At 44.7% G+C, this 22,681-nt stretch overlaps 1 protein-coding gene across 1 annotated transcript in view; it reads left to right on the forward strand.

The window, feature by feature from the left end:
* Window positions 1-22,681, forward strand: part of ADAM22 (ADAM metallopeptidase domain 22) — a 142,979-nt gene that overhangs the window by 50,240 nt on the left and 70,058 nt on the right. The window contains exon 5 of the mRNA XM_066629123.1: window positions 11,661-11,727. Coding sequence (XP_066485220.1) covers window positions 11,661-11,727 — 67 coding nt within the window. The remainder of the gene's footprint in view (window positions 1-11,660; window positions 11,728-22,681) is intronic.

The raw sequence follows: 22,681 nt of genomic DNA on the forward strand, positions 1-22,681 counted from the left end.
CTATAGTCATGTGATGAGTTGCCAGGAAAGGGGCTCTGCTTTAATGGAGATTACTGGGCATCTCTGATTATTATTTTTGTGTGTGTGCAGGCCCTTCACAGCCACCTTCAATTCCTCTGTCAGAACACCTGGTGGAACATGGTACCTGGTGGAACACCTGGTGGAACATGGCTTCTTGGGAGATGTTCAAATGACTTTTCTGACAAACATTCATTTTTAGCCTTTTATTGACATCTGAGGTGTGTCTACAAATCTAGCTGTTGTCCTACTTCCGGTTCTGCTCTTGGGCAGAGTTTATTCAGGTACCGGCTCCTGACTCAGTGGTAGAAATGTAGAAGGTCAATCCCTGGTATCTTCATGTAAGCCTAGGAAAGACTCAAGTGTGGGACTCTTGGAGAGCTGTTGTGAGTGTAAGCCAATACTGGTCTACATGCAACAATGGTCGAACTTGCAATATGACCACGTCCTATGTTTATCTTGTTTTTCTTGAAGGTTCACCTGTAAGGGAAAGCAATGCCTTTATAAAGAGAACTCCATGCTTATTCCTGCCAAGGCTTATTCTTAAGGCCTTTCCTACATGGTTATGGATGGCAGTGAATTGAAATGGGTAATAATGAGAATTCCCTTAGGATCTGTCCACCAGTCCCCTACCATCACTCTCCCCTATAATACCTATCTCCCCAGTATCACACATCCAGATTCTTTTTTCAGCTCTGAGTTGAATGGCATGTTGTTTTACCGGTATATTAATTCAGCTTGCAATACCTGTTCCATGGTTCAGCGGAGCTTGCTTAGACCCTGTCTAGTCTCATCTCTTTTCAAGGAAATGAAGACGGCGAGGATCTGGACACACTGCTTTTAGATATTCTAGATCACGCCTCTATCTTATAAGATCTTTTAGGTCTTATTCTTTCTCCAACCTTGGACCTTTCTATTTTGAAAAAGGAGGTTGTCCTAGCTCTGACTTCTCCATTCTCTTGAAGGGACAGGAACTGGTGTGAGAATAAGAAGCTTCACTGACCCATAAACAGTAAAGAGCCTTGTGGCACCTGAGAGGCTAACAATGGCATCATAAGATAGACTGCGCACCGTGAAAGTGTATGCTACAGTGCAGTTGTGAGTCTGTTGGGTCCTGTAAGACTTTTTTGTGTTTGCTGCTTCTGGTGAAGATGACTGATAGTCGTGTTCAAGAAGCTCTTTTAAGCCATTTCTGCCCAGTGTTGCATATACGCAACAGGGATGTGCACCTGTGTATACCTGTGGGCTGGGCAAAAACGAAATAATGGAACTGTGGAATTGGAACTGTGGGTATGATTCACTGGCGTACCTGGGGAGGGGCAAGCGGGGCAAATGCCCCGGGCACCAAACCTCCAGGGGCGCCTCAGAGCCTTGCCCCCCCACCGCCAGGAGGAGTGCCCAGGAACGCAGTGCCTGGGTGCCGACTGAGCCGCCCCTCCCCTCCCCTCAGTAGGTGCTGTGAATGCTATTCAGCTTACTATATAAAACTAGTTTGATACCCCTGATTTATGATGTTGATTGGTGATTGGTGATTGGGATTTTTAATAAAGAGTGTTGAAGTTCCATGATGGTGTGGAAGATCCTCCCTTCCTCCTGAAAACAGTAAACAGACCCAGATGACACTGATGGTACCTTAGCCTAGGTTCTGTGATGCTGTCCTGCAGCAGTGGCTCTGTTACACATGAAAAATGTCCAAACAAAGTTGCAAACAAATTTATCTAGTGACCCCATTCTGTTCTCTCTTTTATTCTGTTCCAAATGAGAAACTAGAACTGACATCTGATACGCGGGGGGCGGAGTAGGGGGGCGAAACGGGGTGTATGTGGCAGAATTCTGGGGGTTGCCCCAGGCGCGGGGACCCCCAGGAACGCCACTGGTTGGATTATTGTTCCTGGTTGGACACACACACAAGCGTCTTTCCATCCCAGTTATCTTTCTTTCTATTTCCACTTACAAGAGAGAAGAGGTGGGAATAACAGTAAAACTTGCTCTGCCTTTTTGTCCAACTATTTTTGTACGCTGATTTAATGGAGCATATTCATTTTCCCCTCCGACTCCCCCTCCTCTATTAAATGACGCACAAGAGTCGCGTCATGTCCTATTCTGGAGAAAAAAAAAATTAGTTTTCTGGTTTTTTTGGCAGGACGAATTAATAACTGGCCGCTAATATCTATAGCTTTGCCTGAAGATGCAGCTAGGAGTGCATCTTAACTGAAGAACCTGCTCTGTTGTGTTGGTACACACATCAACCAGGGTTTGCATGCTTGATTAACAATGATTATGTTTTAATACCATTACTAACCTAACTCCCTGAAAGAACTACGCATTTTATTATCGGGGCACATTTTCCACTACTTTTTTTTTTAAATTTGAGACACCAACATGAACACCACTAGAGATTTGATTTAATTCTTCATTGCTTGAAATTCTTCCTTGTTGTTTCCAGTTCACTGTTAACGTTTTTATAAACAGCTCTTGGGTCTTCCTTTGTTCTGAAGGCTGACATTAGCATGCATGTTGCTTGACAGTATGGAGCTCCTGAATCTTTCTTTAGTTCCCTTTTCCATTATAAATAGCGCACAGCGCATCAGAGTGGCTTTTTAAAGAAAACATCAATAATTTAGCAGTGGTGAGGGGGACTCCGGAGGGATGTAGTGCTGAAGGTGCAGTTTGCCCTGCAAAGACCTGCTCAAATGTTCAATGACTTACATTCGCTGTTGTGCAAGGCAGTGCTATTTAGTAGGCTTTCCGTAAAAACAGCTTTAGTACAGCATTAGAAGTCAGTGTCAGTGATGCTGTGAGTTAAGCTGTCTTAACTGAGTGCAGGAATCTGAGGCCATTACTTTTGGTTTTTAACACATTCATATATCTGCATTGCACCCCCGCCAATGTAATTTCACAGGCATGAATAACATCTGTTGGTTGCCATCAGAAGGCTCTGAAACGGCTCCGCTGATCCAATGACAAGCAGTGTCGTTTTAAAAAGCCCCTGTTATCTGAGCAAACGTGAAGCAGCTAACAGCTGCAATTCTGACAATGACTGGCAATCTGAAAATAATAAATAAGTAGATGGGAGATATCTACAGATTGGAAGCTGATAAAGTCATGTGTGCACCAGCTGATTTCTTGCCAGGTCACAACAGGGCCTGCTTTCTTGAGATTTCTTTCTCTTCTTACTTTGATAAGTCCTGGTCCTTCTTTTTGGAGGTGTGCTGTTAACACATGCACAATCACACAGAACAGCAGTTGAATTCCTTATGAGTAATTGTTCTGTCGGGGTATTATTTATAAGTCAGTCCGCTTTTAGGGAATGGTTCCAACCTGCTGCTGCACACAGCTCCAGCCTTCTCGCAAGTGGACCTGCCTGCCAGTATCACAACTTCTGAGAAAAGGCTTGCCCTCTGATACATCAGGATCCATTTCTGGTCAGCAGCTCATCCATTGAGAAGGGTGACTGAAACTCTCTGAGCCAAATGGACCCATCAAAGGTGCTGGTTATGATTTTCTCCGCTATATTTATAGGCAGATCCCTTTCTGAAAGGAGGAGAAAGAGCAAACTCCAGCTGCCTATCCTATCCTGTTAAACAAGGATGGGGCCATGGGAACATTCTGGATCTTAAGGACAACTATAGGGGCAGTGATTTTTTTTCCCCTCTAATAAGAAGCCCACCTTTACACCTCCAAAACTGGAATTTGGGCACTAATCCATGTCTCTTCCTGTCAGCGGCGTTGTCACGCCTTCCTCACACCCCTTATTCACCTGAAGTAAGGTGCAGCATCCAGAAGTGGTTTGGCAGAGGTGTGATGACATCATTGTGTCATTGCACCACTACCAAAGTGCTTCCAGGAGCCACCATTTTGCAGCCATTTGAAACCAGGGGGGGGGGGAAGAGGGCAGCAGCATCTGCTGCCAAATACAGCATGGACCTCTGCTTATGGGCCTCTGCTTGGGTGGCACACCCATCACTTCCCAGGGTGTGTCACCTGGGATGGACCATCTCACCTCCTGCTCGCTACCGCTTCCTGTAGTCTCTTGCAGTTAACAGAAGCGTTTTCCGAAACCTATCCTGGGTTAAAAAAAATAAATGCTAGGCACTCCTGCAGAAAGCATCCCAGAAAAAATGCTGTATATAAAGCGATCCACTCTATCACTGAGCTACAGCCCTTCCCAAATGTAAACCAATATTCTATCTCCCCTCAGCCACGGCGCTTCCTGGGTGACCTTGGGCCAGTCACTTTCTCTCAGCCTCACCTACCTCACAGGGTTGTTGTGAGGACAAGAAGGAGGGGAGGAGCAGCTGTGTAAACCGCTCTGAGCTCTTTGGAGGAAGGGCGGTATAAAAATGTGAATAAATAAATAAATAAATAAATGAATGATGGTCAAAATATATATTTATTTTTTGTCTGTCAATATTGCTAGCAAGGTAGTAAATGGGATCACCTCTAAAATGTAAGTGGTAATGTGTTGTTATAGGCCAGGGGTGTCCAAAGTTTTTGGTAGGAGGGCCACATCATCTCTCTGACACTGTGTTGGGGGCCAGGGGGAAAAAGAATTAATTTACATTTAAAATTTGAATAAATTTACATAAGTTTACATAAATGAATATATTAAAGATGAACTTGTATGAATGAATGAAGGTCTTGCAATAGCTCAAGGCCTATAAAAGGCCTTGAACAAAGCAAGGCTGGCCTTTTCTTTGCTGCCGCTGCTGCATCACAGATGTGAAACAGCAAGCAGTGGAGGGAGCCCTCATCCCACAGATAATGCCAGAGGTCAAACAGTTGCCCTCATGCTGAGAGCAGTTGTGTTGGGCCAGTGCGGGCTCCAGCAAGTTTCCGGAGGGCCAGACGCTCATTGGAGACCGGGATCTCCCTGAGGGCCGCATTGGGAGTCCTTGAGGGCTGCAAGTGGCCCCAGGGCCGGGGTTTGGGCACCCCTATAGGCCATCAACAATTCTGTGTAGAAAGGACATGGTGTTCTCCATCTTAGTGTTACTCACTGTCTGGATGCATATAGGTTTGGAAGTTCTATGATACATGTAGATACTTTGTTGGATCACAGACATCGTGGATGCCAGTGCTTAATGAAGCAGGTTTGTTGTACATTAATGCTGATTGATGCCTATACCCTAGGTATCATGGTCGTGTTCTGGAGTCTGTGGTTAGATGATTAGGACTGGGTCAGCTTTTTCTTTCTCAATTCTCAAATTAATAATTAGAGTCTGATTGCTTGTTAGCTCATATAGAAGTCTGGAGCCTTGTTGCATAAGTTAGTGTGCTGTATAGGTATATACTGTAAGTAGTTTCAGTCAGTCAGTCAATTGTATGTAGATTTCTACTGTACTGTTGTAGACACTGAAAAAGATTCCTAACCTCGCCCCACGTACAGAATCGTAGTTCCCAGAGTTTCATGAGAAGAGGAAAATACTGTATAAAGCATTTTATGGCCCAATCCTAATCCCCTCTCCCCCTGGCAGGACTAGTGTTGTACCAGCGGAGGCTGCTTTATGACTGTCACAAAGCAGCTCCTGCTGATATGTGTTGCTGGCCCGCTGGTAGGGAGGCCGCAGCGGCTTTGGGCCCATGCACCCCCACTGGAGCAGGTAAGCCTGCATAGGGGATTGGAGGGAGGCAGGGAGGGGGTTGAAGGGGGCAGAGGAGAGTGGAATGGAGAGGTGATGGGGCAGGGAGGAGGGCAGATCAGACCGGGAAGAAGGTGGGATCTGTGGTGGTGACGCACACTGAATCCAAGCCCCTTCCCAAGGCTTGATTCTCCTTCACAGAGCAACATGCCCTTGTGCCAGTGATTGAGCTGGCACAGGTCTGAGTTGCCCCATAGCGGCTGCTGAGACTTACTGTGGGGCAAGAGGGCAAATGTCCTCTTATCCTGAGGAGACCTCTAGCAGCCAGCATTTCCCCACAGGATGCAATGGAAGCGACACCTGCACTGCTGCAGAGCCACGTGGGGATTTAAGTCGGATTGGGCTGTTAGCCTCTCAGATGGAAATGTTGTATTTTTCCACCAATTTTTCTTGTACAATACTATTCCGAAGTTGGAAATGGGAACCTGACCTGGGTTAAAGGAACTTTGAGCTGGTGGTATTACAGTATATACAAAACTGATTGGCTTATTCTGTGTAAACTGCTGTGCTTCTCTTCCTCTCCCTGCGGTTTTAAACAAAAGTGAAAATAGACTGCTCTTCTCCATGTGGTTTTAGATATACACATATACATACCCATGAAGAAAGTTTGGATAGTATTAATATTATCACAATTTTATTGGTAAAATCTTAGTTCTCATGTGTTTTCAATTTAGAACGGAATTGCATTTTCCAAAACATTTATCTCGGTGACTGAGCTTGTGTTTCACATACACTGTAACACAGTTTTTGTTCTCGGGCAGGGGTGCCCAAATCCCGGCCATTTGCGGCCCTCAGGGACCCCCAATCTAGCCTGTGGGGAGCCCCCAGTCTTCAGTGAGCCTCTGGTCCTTCAGAGACTTGCTGGAGTCCATATTGGCTCAACGAAACTGCTCTCAGTGTAAGGGTGAGTGCTGGCCAAGGGCTCCTTCCACTGCTTGCTGTTTCTTGTCTGTGATGCAGCAGCGGCAGTGAAGGAAAGGCCAGCCTTGCTTTGTGCAAGGCCTTTTCTAGGCCTTGAGTTATTGAGAGCCCTTCGTTCATTCATAAAAGTTCCATCTCTAATATATTCATTTAGGTAAATTTACATACATTTATTCAAATTTGAAATGTAAATTAATTAATTTCTTTCTGGCCCCTGACACAGTGTCAGAGAGATGATATGGCCCTCCTGTCAAAAAGTTTGGACACCCCTCTTCTAGGGGCATAGATGTTTTGTCAGCATGATTTCCCATCTCCTTAGCAGTGGTAAGAATTCCATAAGTTTCTTGTCTTTGAGTTCAAATTCATGATGTGGGTTGGTCAGGGCTATAGCCACAGGGCAGCCTACCTCAACCCCCCCCCCCCCATTGGGATGTTCCAGGTTCAGCTTTGTTCAGCTTTTTAATGATTTTTTTAAAAAAAGAAATATAATTCTCTCTAGCCCATTTATTTATGCAGAATCAAGGGAATGTGTGTGAACAGAGTTTTATCCAATTGCTTGGTAAGAATGGTGCCAACCGCAAGGCCTGGGTGTGGTTGGCATTTTGCTCCTTATGAATAGTGTGTGTTATGATGGTGTTTTTTATGGGACTTATCCCCTGGGGGCTAGGGGATAAGAATAGGCCTCAGTTTGGCTGTACTTGTCATAAGAGGCGACTAAACAGCCACCGGGTAGATGGGACTCGTCAGCCTGGGAAGGCAGCTCATCTGAGAGAAGGAAAACTCTGATCCCAAACCTCCACTGCCTTGTGGCTACATCCAGTTATGGAAAAGGCTTCAGGAGTCAACCTCGAGGCAAAATCCGGAGCCGGAGTCCCTGAGGCAGTTCATGGCTGAACACAGTCACGTTCTGGCAACTCCTGCGACGTGGAGAGGGGGGATTTGCTGCATGGGTAACAGCCTATCCTCCATAGCTACTTTACCCAGACTTCGCGCACTGGAGAGGACACTCTGTTCCAGAACCACCATTCAGAGCGTGACACCATAGTCTGAGACTGAAGGATGCCAACAAGAAGAGGCTGCTTTAGGAGGAGGGTGTCAGCATAAATAAATTCTGCCTAACTTGCTCAAGGATAGGTGGTGTTGGGTTTGCACAAGAACTCTCTGGTTTCAGCTCTTTGTATGTAGATCCTGGCTATTCTATTGTGATTATTCAAACACACATGCCCTGTGCAGATGTTCTACAGATTGGTAAATCAGCACGTGATCAGAAGTAAGGAGCAGCAAGAGTTGATACACAATGTACTTACTGACAGGATGATAGGGCTTCAGAGTGTGTCAATGCAGAGCCAGCGTTTGCCAGTGGCCTACCTACATGCAAAGCTATGCTCCTAAGGCTACGCACAACATTTTTGGCTACAGGATTGGGGTTGGTATTATAGCCCTTGCGCATTAATAACACAGGCCAACACACATTTTGCTCTTTTAAAAGGTAGACTTATTTCTGGATATATTTGGGGTGCTGATTTTTAAAAATGGCATCAGTTTTGCCCTGTCACATCTAGTTTTGGAGATGCGACATAGCCTCATTAGTAAACGTTTCAAGCAGCTTACTTGTGAGGAAGCTATGTAGACTTAGACATAGCCACTAACGAGGCTATGCCATATCTCCAAAACTAGACATGAGAAGACTCATGTGCTTTGTTACAATTTAAATGCAAATAATTTTGTTGCTTTACATAGTTACAAGACCAAGCCTCAATTATATGTGCTTTGCTTAGGTGTTTGCCCCTTGCAGCAATTGTTCCCTTGTAACAAAAGGTGGTGCTTGTTAGTACAGCAGAAATTGCTTGAGTATAGAGTATGGTGCATTTTTGCCTTGCTGTCTTATATTCCTGTTGATTTATATACAGGTATTTATACAGGTATTTATATACCGCCTTTCTTTGGTCATCAGATTTCTCCTCAGACTTTTAATCCAAGGCGGTTTACATAGGCAGGCTGTTCTAAACCCCCGTAGGGATTTTTACAATTGAATAGTTCTAATCTTTCATAGAACTCCTAGTCCCAGCTGGATTCCTTCCTGGTCTGGCCTCTCTCTGGCCCTTCGCCTCTCATGCTCCACTTGACGACAACTCCTCTCTGCCACTGAGGGTCAGCTCTTCAGTATATCAGCGTGTCGTCAGTTCTCGGGTTCTTCCGGTTGTTTCGAACTGGCAGCCTCAGATCTTCAGGCATACAAGGCGGCAGTTCTACCAACTGAGCCAGACCTCCTGCCATAGTTGATCACTAGCACTTTTGAATAGTTTCCATGTTCTTCAAGAAGTCATAATCATTTAGAGGTTTCCTCTTTCACCTACCTCATATTAGCCTATATCTATAATAAATACATAAAAAAATCCATTTGCATACAGACCAGACCAACTCCCTTTAGGTTCAGAATAGCCTGCCAAGCACAGCAGGTACTGCCATTTGCCTGGCAGAGCTGGAAGGGGTTGGTGATACATTCTGAAAAGCTCTTTAAAAGCTTTCTTTTATTTGTTGGGCAAAATTTGTTCTTAAGTCAGCAGAAGTCTCAAGATGGTCCTAGCCAAATTACGTGGAGTTGTGTGCAGTCTCCGCTTTGTGTTCGATAAACAAAATGTCAGTTGCATGAAAATCAGGTGTTCAGGTTTCTGCAGTGAAAAGTATCACCCTCTTGGTTACCGATGTGATGTTTATAGATGCTTGTAGATGTGAACGTTTTGCTGCTGTGTGAATGTGTGGGCTATGTGATAGTGTGTTAATGGCATTTTTGTTTAATTTATTGAAGTAATTTTATTGTATTGCAGTTTTGCTGGTTTTTGTTTGTCTGCTTTTTGTACTCCTTTGCTAGCCACCTTGTGCATTTTTTGGAAAGATGAGATAAAAATAAAATCTGATTGTTGAGCCACCTCTAGTTCTTACATAAATAAACAGTTTATCTGGTAAGATGGAGCACGTCTAGGAGACAAATAGTATTGTTTCTGAAATTACTTAAATTGGCAGAACCTCCCTTCAAAAGTGAACTGTCGGACTATACCAAATGACTCCCCTCCCACAGTAGGAAAGGAGATTAAAAATAGTGATGAACAGCTCAATCCTATGTATTGGATTCTACTCAGAAGTAAGCTGCAATGGATTCAGTGGGCCTTTTAGGCGAGTGTGTGGGATTGCAGCCAAATCCCTTATATGTGTGCAGATAAGTTTACATTGGTTGTTTGCCCAAGTCCTAATTACTATAAAGCAGGAAGTTTTAGTTTGTGCATGTCCTTCTATTGCCCCCTTAGTGTCGCATCAGAATTTGTAGCACCTACAGCTCAATCTGGGTCTGCAGTAGTGAGTCTTGTGATCTGCTGCCGTAAGACCAGTTATGGTGCACAAAAGGGGCACTGCCATTGGGTGCTTTGGAGCCACTAGTGTAAGCAGCTGAAGGCCCTGCGTGCTTGCCAGCGCCCACCCAGACTGCACCAGAGCAGGTAAAATAGTGGTGGGGGTGGGTCACGGGCAGTTTGGTGGAGGATGGTGCAGTTCAGTGGAAGAACCGGGGGTAGATTTCTATGGCAGCAGCATGCACCAAACCTTCTCTCCTGGTCTGGACTCACCCCCAGACTCTCCTTGGACTTACACCAGCAAAAGAGCTGACGAGGGTCCGAGGAGATCCCTTGCAAGCCAGGCAGCCTATGGAGATGTAAGTATAAAATATATACTGGTCACCATGCCACTCAGATATGCAACGCATGCTCTGTTGGTGCCGCTGCATGCTGTGGACTGGCAAGGGATAGAATTGGGTTGCTAGTTGTATTTTAAGAAGGACTGTCACCAAAAAAAAAAAAAAATCTTTTGCAGTATGTATATGTTTAGAAGAACTTGCAAACTTCCAGGTTACTCAGAGAAGTCCTCAACAAGTAGAATGGGAGAATTGGCCTGCGTAGTATGGAGTTTGATGCTAATGAAAATAGTTGCTTCAGAAAAGTGTTTTCAGTGCTGTTGTTCTGGTCAGTAAATTATTTGTACTAGTTGTCCTTTTTCTGTTTGTAGCTGGGAATTATCTAAAAAGACCTTTTTTTCTAGATGACTAAAAAGATAACTCCAAAACATCCAGGGAACCATTATACAGGCATGCCCCCGTATCTGCAGGGGCAACTTTCTGGACCCCCCCCCCCCAGTGAAACTGCAGATATAGAAAAACACTGCCCCCCATTACCCTCTGGAGGTGAGGGAAACTCCCCTCCCCTCTAGAGGATTGTCTGAGTCCAGCAGAGGCTGCGCACATCTGGGCCTCCTAATGCCTTATAAGGCATTAAAAACGTCACTTCCGGTTTTTCGAAAAAACTGGCAGTCATGTATTTTTCACTTGAAGACTCCATCTGAGCCCAGCAGAGGCTACAGACGGACGTGTAGTCTCTGCTGGGCTCAGATGACCCACCGGAGATATGTCATGTTTTTTTTCACTTGAAGGTTCCATCTGAGCCCAGCAGAGGCCACAGACGGACATGTGGTCTCTGCTGGGCTCAGATGACCCTCCAAAGTCAACAGCAAACATTACATGAGAGTTTTCTTCTCAGGCCAGTACTGGTTTCACTATGAGTTGATGGTTTGGACTGCCCGAGATGGGTTCTCTTCTTCGAATATTGCATTTGGAAGGTAGCTTTTGTCAAAGTGTGTTCTCTCTCACTCTATCTGTGTGTGCGTGCTCGTGGGAACACATGTAAGGACATACATTCCACTGGGTTTTGTTTGTTCCAGATGCCAGTACTTGCTGAGCTGTTACCTGAGTGAATGTTATACAGAGACATGCTACCTCTGCTAACTGGGTAAAGAGGCACCTTTTAAAGCGGTGTCCACTTATATTTAGCAGGAGGGAGCAACTGTCTTTCTTTGCCCCAGCATAGCTGGGTGTCTCTTCTGTTTTTCTTGTTAAGATTGTAAGCACTTTGGGTAAAGGGACCCATTGCTTTGATTTTTTTAAAGTGTAAACTGCTTTGTGAACTACTCTGGTTTAAAAGCGGTATATAATTATTCTTAATAATATAATGTGGCATGATTTTTATGTCATTGCAGTGATCTGCTATCTTCCGAATACCTCGAGAGGCATATTGAGCATGGAGGAAAGGCAGTGGAAGTTAAGGTGAGAGCTTTTGCATTGATATTTTATTTTCACTATGTGGGGGGAAAATGTGCTGTTGTCTTGCTGCAGGTAATTTAAACTGTTCTAATTTACTGCAAGTAGTGTGGTTTTTGAGACACCTTGACAAATGACTTATTTGTGATTTAAAAGGCTCTGTGCTAAATCTAATTTTCCAAAGCTTCTTTTTGTTTAGCAAAGTGTTCCAAATATGCACATAATCAATGTGTGTGCATTTGTAATATATATTACACAATGCAATGCACTGCACACAGAGGCAGTATGGTGCCTCTAGAGTATGGCTAGAGTGATCCTTGACTAGGGAAGCCCAGGTTAAAATCCCTGTTCAGCCATGAAGTTTAATACGTGACCCTGAGCTAATCTCTCAGTTTAAGCCATTTCTGCCCAATGTTGCATATACAAAACAGGGACCAAATGTGTACACCTGTGGGCCAGGCAAAAATGGGTTAACCTCCTTGCAGGGTTGAAGATAATGGGAGAGAAAACCATGTGTGTATCAGAACCCAGTGGAATTTACGGCAGCTGGCATGATCAGAACAGGCCAGTGGTCACAACCTAAAGAAGGCAAGTCATGTTCCAAAGGCAGTCATAATGAATTCGTGCAAAAGGAAGTAGCGTTTTGAAGGTATCACTGTACTTGTATGCACAGTACTGTTGTAAGCATTACTGAGAAAATGTATGTGAAGTCATTCAATACCCTTGGAAAAACGCAGTGTATAAATATTTCGGGACACTGTTAGACTTGGCCAAGGGGTGAGATTCTGATGCCGTTTTGCTTGAGAATCTGGAAGGAGTCCTCATTCTATTTACCATCATGTGGGTTAATTAGCCTCCTATCTGCTTTCTTCCTTCTTCAGTAACTGCTAGCTTGAGCCAAATTGGCACTTGGGAACTTGAGCATAATTGCACTGCCCCAAGAACCAGAAGATGAATTAAAAGTGACTCAGGAAATCCGTTTTTTTCTCCTCCATCATTTTCTCCCCAAGGGAGATAAAACTATGCAAGTTTTTGGCTTGGGTAACTTTCTATCTCCTAGGGTTGCCCAATTAGAATTTCAAAGGGAAAGTACAGCGAACAATGGCGTTCTGTTCTGTGAAGTGGTTCTGTGTTGGCGGAGCTGAGGGGTGTGCCTCCCTCTCCCTCTTCCCTGCTAAAAGGCCTCTCCACCCTTTCCTGAGGGTGCTCTACAATGGAGAAGGAACTTTGGGCTAAAATTACTGCCGCAGTGACGCATGGATTCTTAATTCTGCAACGCAAATGTATGCTGCTCCAACTCTCATATATTAATTTAACACTGGAATGAATGAGCCCTGCTGGATCAGACCAAAGGCCTGTCAAGGCCAGCATCTTGCGTACGACAGTGGCCAGTCAGATGTGCCTAGGAAGCCAGTCAGCAGCAATAGTTCAGTGCTATACCGTGTCTGAGCATTGAGACTCCAAATATTCATCATGACTAATAACCCCGGATATCCACCATGTGTTTGTCTAATTCTCTTTCAAAGCCATCTACTCTAGTGGCCACCATTCCACCATGTGTCAGTATAATCTATACATTAATTCTACTGGTGATCAGTTTCTTTGGGTGATGTCCAACTTTTAGAATTATCAGATAAGTTCTTTCTGTTTCTTATGCACTGAGTCCTACTACTCTTTCGACTATGACCTGGATGCCGGCTTCAGTTCAGCCTCCACAGAAAGAAATTCAAAGGTTGTATGGAAGGAGGATGTTCGGCAGGAGCTGTAGCTCAGTGGTTGAGCCCGTGCTTTGCATGTTGAAGGTTCCAGGTTCAATATTCATTAGCTCCATGTTAGGCAGAGAAATTTCTTCATGAAATCCTGAAGAGCCTCTGCGTGTTGCTGCTGACAATACTGGAGTGCCCCAGTATCCATGTGGGTTCCGTTCTGGAACTACCTGCGGTTAAGTGAAACTGTGGATAACTGGGGATGCCCCCCAACCTCTGGAGGCAAGGAGAGCTGACTGTCTGTGGCTACTGCGGGCCTCTGAATGATGGAAAATAGCAAGAACCATTACTGGTTTTTACTATTACTCCTTATAAGGCATTGGGAGGCCCAGGGAAGCCACAGCTTCTGCGGGTTTCAGAAGAGGTTGTGTGTGGCCTCTATGGAAGATGCTCCGGAGGTGAGGAGAGCCCAGCTTCCCTTGCTCCCTGAGGGGGCTGGGGGGCCACATGGATCTGATCCATGGATACTTGGAACTTCTGATAAAGGATCTGCAGATACAGAGGCCCCTCTGTAGATGAACCAAGGGCCGGACTTAGTATAGCAGCTTCTTATGTTTCCACTTATGTTTCTAATAGCCTCCTCAAACATGTTTTTATCTCTGTTGAGTTTGTGATGAACATTGAAGACATGGCATGCAAATGGGTGTTAGGCTTTTTTAAGGACACATTTTCTGGATTATAAAGCAGGACTTGACAAATTTGCTTTGGATATTTATCCCAGCCCAAAAATTTAGGAGCCAGATGAAGTTTCCAACTTTCAGGATTTTATGTTTTAACAATGACAAAAAAAAAAGAAAAAAAGAAAAAACCCAAAACAAAACCAGAAAGATTCCTCATATACCACCAGTGAAGATTAGCTTTTGCATAGAAACAAGCATAAGGAAGAACTGCATAGAGATTTCACAGCAGACAATGTATAACATAGAGCGCAATCCTAACCTTGTGTTAAGCACAAATGTGCCGTAAAGCACATTGGCAGCTGGGCTGTTGCAGGGACCGTGCTGGCCCACAGAGGCTGCATCTAGCTTCTGCGTTGATCTGAGGAGGTAAGGTTGTATTGGTCTGGGGAGGGAGGTGTTCTGGGCGGGCGAAGGCCAGGTCGGGGGCGGGCAGGCAGGGAGTGGGAGGTGGGGCTGGGACCCGGCAGGTATGCTGGATCCCAACCCTGTTCCCCGAGCAGTGGGGAGTGGCTCGAAGCCGCTCCGTTGTCCTCAGACGTGTGCCACCTCCTGAAGTGGCCTAGGTCCGAGGAGACCCATTGGAGTTGTGGTGGCTTACGAGGGGAAGTGTTTCCCCTTGCCTCCGGCTGAGCTACTTCTGCCCTCAATCTTGCACTGGATACAGCGCAGACCTCCTGGCTTGCCTGTTCCAGTACAAGATAGGTTTGTGCTGATAGTCTGCTGTGAATCATGTGCACACACCTTTGTCTACTTTTCTGTCACAAGGCTTCACATTTTTTTTCTCTTCCCACACTATGCCAAATCAGCACACATGCCAATAGCAGCTCTCCTTGCTTCATGCCACGCACAGATGAAATGTCCACTGTCCATACACCACCATGCACATGGTTGCAAATGTTGGTAAACAAACACGGAATTTGGCACCCAGGTTCACTTTTGCATAGAAAGAAGCACAGGGAAGAACTGAATAGAGATTTCATGTCAGGTTATGTATAGCTTGTATGTAAGACTCTGAGCAGCTGGGTGATGCAGTCTCTATGTGCCAGGGTTTTGAAAATATCAAAAACAGACATTTTACTGCACATCACTTACAGTTATTGTGACAATGGCTTGTGAATGTGTATGTGTGTACGTGTATTTCTGTCTGAAAAGACACAAATAATTGTTGTTGAAATATTAGCTGAAAATGCTACATACCATGATCACATTTTTAGGCACTAGGATGACCTGGTGCTCAGGATGTTGCAAGCCCTTTTCTAAAGCATTACCAGAAGTTGAGCTTCCCAGTGATAATGCCATGCAGGAATTCTCTTCTGTGCAGGTAGAGCTTCTATATTGTGACCACCTGCCCACTGGAAGAAAATTGGAAATCATTTCTGTTGTCTTCAGTCCATGAAAAATAGCAAGGGCACCTTGTGATACTGCATGAAAAGAGGTCAAACTGAACAGCAATGTTTGTTTTTGTTTAGAGAGTCTGGATTCTATTCTTGGGTCAAATGAGTCCAGACGTCCTACACCATGATGGTGCAGCACAAGAGAACTATGTGATTGTGGTCTTGTTGAAGGTGCTTTTGCCAAGGATAAACCAACCTCAACATAGACTGTATGATAACACAGAGGATTTTTCCACACAAAGAAATAACTTATTCTGTTTTTAAAATATAGTTACTTGAAGTATATTGAAGCTATGCAGCAGATCACGTTTGTGTAGCCCTTTTAAGCTAATCCATTGTCTGTGCTATTAGTTATGCTGTTTGCAAACTCAGTCTCACACACATGGGTCATTTCAGTTCTTTCCACTGCGAATATGTATGAGAAAAAGGGCTGTTCATTTTGCCTGCTGACTCTTCCCTCTAACTGGTTTTCCCTCCCCTGGCCATTTTTCTCCCAACTGGGCTCTGACGCCAGAAGTAAGCAAGCCTAAACAGCCTTGGGAGGAATGGCATTTGCAGGAGGAAATCAGCTGGTGAAGGAAGGATACAGACCCCCTTTCCACCCACCAATCATTCCCCACCGATTCGACCCTCAGCATTTCCATTTTCTTAGAAATGTAGGTTTGGGAATGCTTTTTTGCCAAAGTGACATGTAGTTTTGCCTACTGGCATAAAGATGAGTGGAAATATTTTAATAAATTGGCATACGCAAATAAGCAGTGCTGGCTACATAAGAGATGACACCTCTGCTTATTATTAGCAAAAACCATGGTGTCGTGGGGGGAGGGGGAGTTGCAGGCCTCACTGGGTGATGTGCACAGGGATGGTGACACCATTACTGGCTAAAATTTAAGAAATTTGGTATTTTTGAATAATACCATCATGTTATATATCATTCAATGTGGAATTTCATGTAGAATGCAATGAAATAAACTGCGTTGAAATATCTCTATTTTATCAACAGTTATATCAAAAAAAAAACACACACACACAGTTGGGGGAGGGCAATGGTGCATCACGGTGCCCACCACCTGGGCCACTGTTCCACCCACTGCATGGGAGGAGGTCCATCACGGGGTTGATGTGCTGGCCTCCCACACTGGGTGGCACAAACCCTAGTGAAGCATTCTGCCAAATCCCAATCCAAGCTCTGCCTGGAGAATTATGCCCACTTTTAGCTAATTAGCACCCCTTTTTTTCCCCAAGAATGACCCTGGTTCTGCCTTGCAGTCCTGCTGGGTAGCTTGCCTGTTCAACCTGCAGAGGTCCTCTCTCCTGCCAGCAGCCCTTCCACCACTACAGCAGCCTCTTGGTCCTCAGCAGGTCTTGGGCACAGCAGCCACACACCAAACTCCAGTGTCTCCAGCAGTCTCCAAAGTCAATTAGCCATCAATTCCTTAGTCCATTCATCCAGTCTGTCCTTCCTCAAGCTTTTCTCCTTCTGTTACCCACAAACCCTTCCTGCCTCAGGTGCTCCTTATATCCTTAGGTAGCTTATTGCCTCTAGCGGCTGCAGCTGTGCAGCACACCCTTTACTGAAAGCCCAGGCCTTAACTCTTAAAGGGGCCACTGCAGACACCACATTCTAACTCCTCACCAGATCTTCCGCTGCTATTCAGCTACATGAAGCCACTGAGTAAGAGTTACCTATTAGTTTATATTTAGCTTCATTTTTTAAAATGCAGGTTTATATGAAACATAGTAAAGATATACATGAGGAGGGCATGGCCTGGGCCAGTAATATGATGCTAACTCCAAGCAAGAGGCCTGAAATCCCCAGGTGAAAGGGACAGTCACATTTTCAATTTGTCAGAGCAATCAACCCTTCCTTTCTGGTTAGGCTGGCTCAGATGGAGCATTGCCAGGTCCACAATTGTAATGAAGCACCTGCAGCTTGCAGGCTCAGCGGGTCTGACCTTGTGACAAAAGCTACTGCTTAGGAGTCTCCTGACTTGGGATGAACAAGCTGTAAATGAAACAAAGCAAGGATCTCCAACTACTCCATGGCTAAACTCACTCATAACATAAGAACATAAGAAGATCCCCTCAGCATCAGGTCAAAGGCCCATCTAGTCCAACTTCCTGTATCTCACAGTGGCCCACCAAGTGCTTCAGGGAACACAACAGACACAGCCTGTGTCCTGGTACCCTCCCGTGCATCTGGCATTCTGAGGTAGCCCACTTCTAAAATCAGAAGCATGCACATACCTATCATGACTTGTTACCCATGATGAACTTTTCCTCCAGAAATTTGTTCAAATTTCCTCCAGAAATTTGTTCTTAAAGTCACCTAGGTGAGATGCCATCACCACATCCTGTGCAAGGAGTTCCACAGACTAATTACATGCTGGTAAAGAAATATTTTCTTTTGTCTGTTCTAACTCTCCCAGCACTCAATTTTAGTGGATGTCCCCAGTTCTGGTGTTGTGTGAGAGGGAAAAGAGTGTCTCTCTATTCACTCCATCCCCTACATAAATATGTATGTATCAGTCATGTCCCCCCTGAGGCGCCTCTTTTCTAGACTCAAAAGCCCCAAACGCTGTAGCCTTTCCTTGTAAGAGAGGTGCCTCAGCCCAGTAATTATTTTGGTTGCTCTTTTGTGCACCTTTCCAGGTGAAGAGACAGAGGCAGTGCCCATCAAGGACATTAAACAAAGAAAATTCCCTTGATTAGGTCACCTTACAAAAAGTTCCAGAGGATTCTAAGGGTGCTAAACCTATAAAAACCTGGGCCACTAGTGTACTGGAGTGGGACTGTTCATAGTGGCAAGAAAAAAAAATAATAGAGCAAAGACAAATCTCCAAGAGCATGCACTTCCTGGATATCCATAGCCCAACCAATGCAGCCTTTAACAAACTCACAGATTAGCTGTAGAAGTATGAAGTGACAACCTTGGTCAATATCTTTGATGCTACTTATGATAAAGTACCAGTTGAGAAAGAAGGAATAAATTTCTGGACTGGCCATTTGATGATTTTATTTTTTTCATATTTTTATACTGCCCTTCTAACAAGGGCCCTTTTGCCCTCACAACAACCCTGTGAGGTAGGCTAGGCTAAGAGACAGTGGCTGGCCCAAGGTCACCCAGAAAGCTTCATGGCTGGGCAGAGATTTGAACCTGGCCCCTCCAAGTCTAAGTCCAACTCTCGAACCACTACGCCATCCTGGTTGTAGCCTGAACTGATGGTCGAAATGAGATTGTGGAGGACACATTCAACCTGTTGAGAAACAAATTTTGCCAATAACCTTGCTGCTGTGTTGCTGTTATAGTCTGTGCTGCAGGAGAGAAGAGCTCAACTTCTTGTTGCCCTTGCAGTCTGAATACCCACCATGAAAAACAGTGTTACTTGAACCACATGAATTTTTAACCTTTTGGAGAAAAAAAATCAAAAACCTTAATAACATGGATATTATGTGTTTCCTGGAGGAAGAATAAAAGAGTCTGTGCCAGCAGAATAGATTTAAAGGATTAGAAGGCATATTTATCACCCATGTCATGTATATATTCTGTTGTGACATATAGACTTTTAAAAACACAGTTACTGAAATTAAGTTGTCCTGCAAGAAAAGCAGTAATATTTCCTTTCTATAGGGCAGTGAATTGCCAAGGGCCAATGTCCATGTAAGAAATATGTGATGGAGTGGCATAATAAAATATCACCGATAGTATGAAAGATAAATCTTTATTCTTTGAAAAGTTCTCAGAGAAATGGTTTTGGATTTGTGTTCACAGATGTGTGTTCACATATAATAGACCTCGCGTGGGTAAAGGCTGCCTTGTTGCCTTCCATTCCTTACAGAACCTCCTCCATAACTCAGTAATGGAAGTGGACAAGATCCCTCAAGGAGATAGGATGTTATGTGGTGTCAACAGTGGCCCCGTGCTCTGACAGGTCTGGGAAGCATAGGGTTAAAAACTAGACTTTTAGCAGTGGGTGTATTGCACAGCTGCTAGAGGCAACAAGGTCTTCAAGGATAAAAGCAGCATCTGGAGAAGTGAGAGTTTGTGGGTATATAAGGAAGATGCTTAGGGAGACTGAGGGCCCAAGCCTATCCAATTTTCTAGTGCTGATGTGCCAGTGGGGTGTGCTCTGCATCCTGTGGTGGAGGAGCAGTCATTGGGGCCTTCTCAAGGTGTGGGAACATGTATTCCCTTACCACGGGGCTGCATTGTGGCTACACCGGAGCTCAAAAGTTGGATAGGATTGGGCCCTGAGAGAATAAGAGGAAGGAGTTTGGTGGAAAGAGGATGGACAGATGGGCTAATGGCCCAAACAGAGAGTGTGAAAGACTGATGCTGGAGATTAGTATATGGTTGCCATGCCCAAGAGTTACTGAGAACAAGGTGTTGCTGCAATAGCCAGAGAAGCTGCTGGTGGGAGTGGGAAGGCAGGAGGACCTCTGCAGTTTTAACAGGCGAGCCACCCTGGTGGTGGGGCAGTACCCAGCAGTGCTTTCTGCAGAATTGGGGCTATTTTGAGTGAAGAGGGGAACTAATTAGCTTAAAGCGGGCATAGGTTCTCTAGGCCAAGTTTGGAAAGGGAATTTGGCGAAACAACCTCATCCTTGAAGCTTTGTACTCTGCCTATATTTTCCCACTCCCCACCATCAGCAGAGTATTTACTGGCTGAAAGATGTCAAGAGTGCAGGTCTCTTATAAACCATGCCTCTCCTGCAACCTTGGGAATTGGGCAAGGGGGGTTGGAGTTAAAGGGGGAAGATCATAAACAATGCCGAGATGTGTGCTGCTCTGAGGCCATCTAGTGCATGCCAAGCATCCTACAGGACACTGTTTGTGATCTATGGCTGTATCTAAAAATAACTTGTCTTGCTACCCTAATTTCCAGAACCACTGACCCAGCTTCCAGTTCTGTGACTTTAGAACATTTCCTCATATAGTTTCAAGCAGCTGAAATAATGTGTTAAGAGAATGCTTCCTTGTTTATTGATGCATTGTTTACTGATCAATAAAAATACTAATTTTTAAAGCATCATTCCTGTCTCCACTGGTTTTATAGTTCTACCTTCATTATCAGTAGGTGTTCTTGAAAGACCTTAACTAGAGGCTTTTGATGGTGTCAAGTCTCTGTTGCAGATTTAAGGTAATTTAGCAGTGGTCTTCAAACCAGATTCTGAAATAGCATATTAGTACAACCAAGCAATGAGGATCTACTAATACAGTGTTTCTCAAACTGTGGGTTGGGACCCACTAGGTGGGTCGCAAGCCAATTTCACATGAGTCCCCATTCATTTCAATATTTCATTTTTAATATATCAGACTTGATGCTACCATGGTATGTGGCTGCATTTAGGAAAATGTTTTGGACCTGTACTTTTAACAAGCTACTATGTATATTCTTTTAGCAATGACAGTCAATGGGACATACTCCTGGGTGAATGTGGTAGGATTGCAGCCTAGGATTGTTAAAAATTTTCCTGCTTGATGTCACTTCTGGTCATGACATCACTTCTGGTGAGTCCTGACAGATTCTCATTCTGAAAAGTGGGTCCCAGTGCTAAATGTGTGAGAACCACTGTACTAATGATATCTGTGTGTGTGGGTGGGAGGGGTGTGCACTCAAGGACTGCAGTTGGTGATCTTGGCTTGAAGCGACGACCGACAAGATACTGCTGCGTTCATGGTAGTAACAGGGCAGGGAAAATGGGGGAATTCAAGAGGCAACTTTCCAAGCAGATGCTACCATATCATCCTTGCTAGATGTCAGCAAGCAGTGAAATGAGCTTGATGACTTTCCATGCCCTGCTGCGGAAGGCACTTGGCCTCTCACTGGTAGCTTGGAGCACAAAACCTCACCTAATCTCAAAGCTTGTATTCTGGAGATCAGGTTGTATCATAGATCAGGGAGCCAGGATGATGTAGTGGTTTGGGAGGTGGACTAGGTTCAAATCCCCCCTCAGCCATGAAGCTTCCTGGGTGATCTTGGGCCAGTCACTTTCTCTCAGCCTCACCTACCTTACAGGGCTATTGTGAAGACAAAAGGAGAGGAGCAGCTGTGTACACTGCCCTGAGCTCTTTGGAGGAAGGCCAGTATAAAAATGTGAAAAATAAAATAAGACCTTTTGTTACAGAAGGAACATGTTGCTACATTCCTTCCTTGCTAGGGAGGGGTATAAACTAATTATTTTTTTTCTTAAAGTGCCACAGTTCTGTTTGTGGCCAAGTGCCACTGTGTTTTTCTCTCTTTGTTTTTCTCTCTTTCTCATTGTTTTTTTCTCTTCACCCCCACCTCCCCTGCCTATTGCCTCAGCAAAGGCTATATATAAAACTTCGAAACGGTGCAGTATCTTGCTGCTGACTTAAACTTGTGGATGCTTCAGTAATTGGTAATTAGATTTTAGCTACATGCTGAGGATAGTGATTTCAGCACCCAGTGACCTTGCAATGTCTGCCTGCTGAAAAATGTTAATCATTGGTTGGCATTTTGCAAATGACACACTCGTTAGCTTGACCAAGTTAGGGCAGTGCTGTGACTAGCAAGTCATACCAGGAATTGTCTCCTCTTCCCTCAAGCTAGCGAGTGGCTGAAGGATGTCCATGTGAGGTCTGGGGGGGGGGGGGGAAATGACACTTTTATTGCTACATGGGAGTGCTGTGTTAGTTGACAGTCCACCTGTGGAGCCAGGTTTTCAGTGTTGTTTATTAGAGCTTAAGACAGACGATGGAGGCAAAAGTGCATTTCCTTAGTGGGCCCTTAGTATCCACAGGAGTTTGTTCCATGACCCCCTGCAGATATGACATATGCAAATGCTGAAATCTGCTCCCAGCCTCCACAGAAGGCCTCTTGGATGCGACCGGAAACCCAGTCCATGACTTCAGGAGGTGTTCTGAGGCACACGGAGGCTGTTAATGAACTCGGAACACCTTCCAGGTGTGAATGGAAGTTGTGATGCAAACCAGAAGTGGCTGCTGGACACATTCAAGAGGCCCTCTGAAGCATAGGTTCAGCATCTGTGGTTGCTTAAATCTGTGGATGTCAAGCCCATGGAGAAGGAGAATGCAATGTGCAGCACATTTTTCAAATGTTAATTTTTTTTGCTGTATTCTTTCACCAGTTGTGAA

This window comes from Tiliqua scincoides, chromosome 5 (assembly GCF_035046505.1).
Source record: "Tiliqua scincoides isolate rTilSci1 chromosome 5, rTilSci1.hap2, whole genome shotgun sequence".
NCBI lineage: Eukaryota > Metazoa > Chordata > Lepidosauria > Squamata > Scincidae > Tiliqua > Tiliqua scincoides.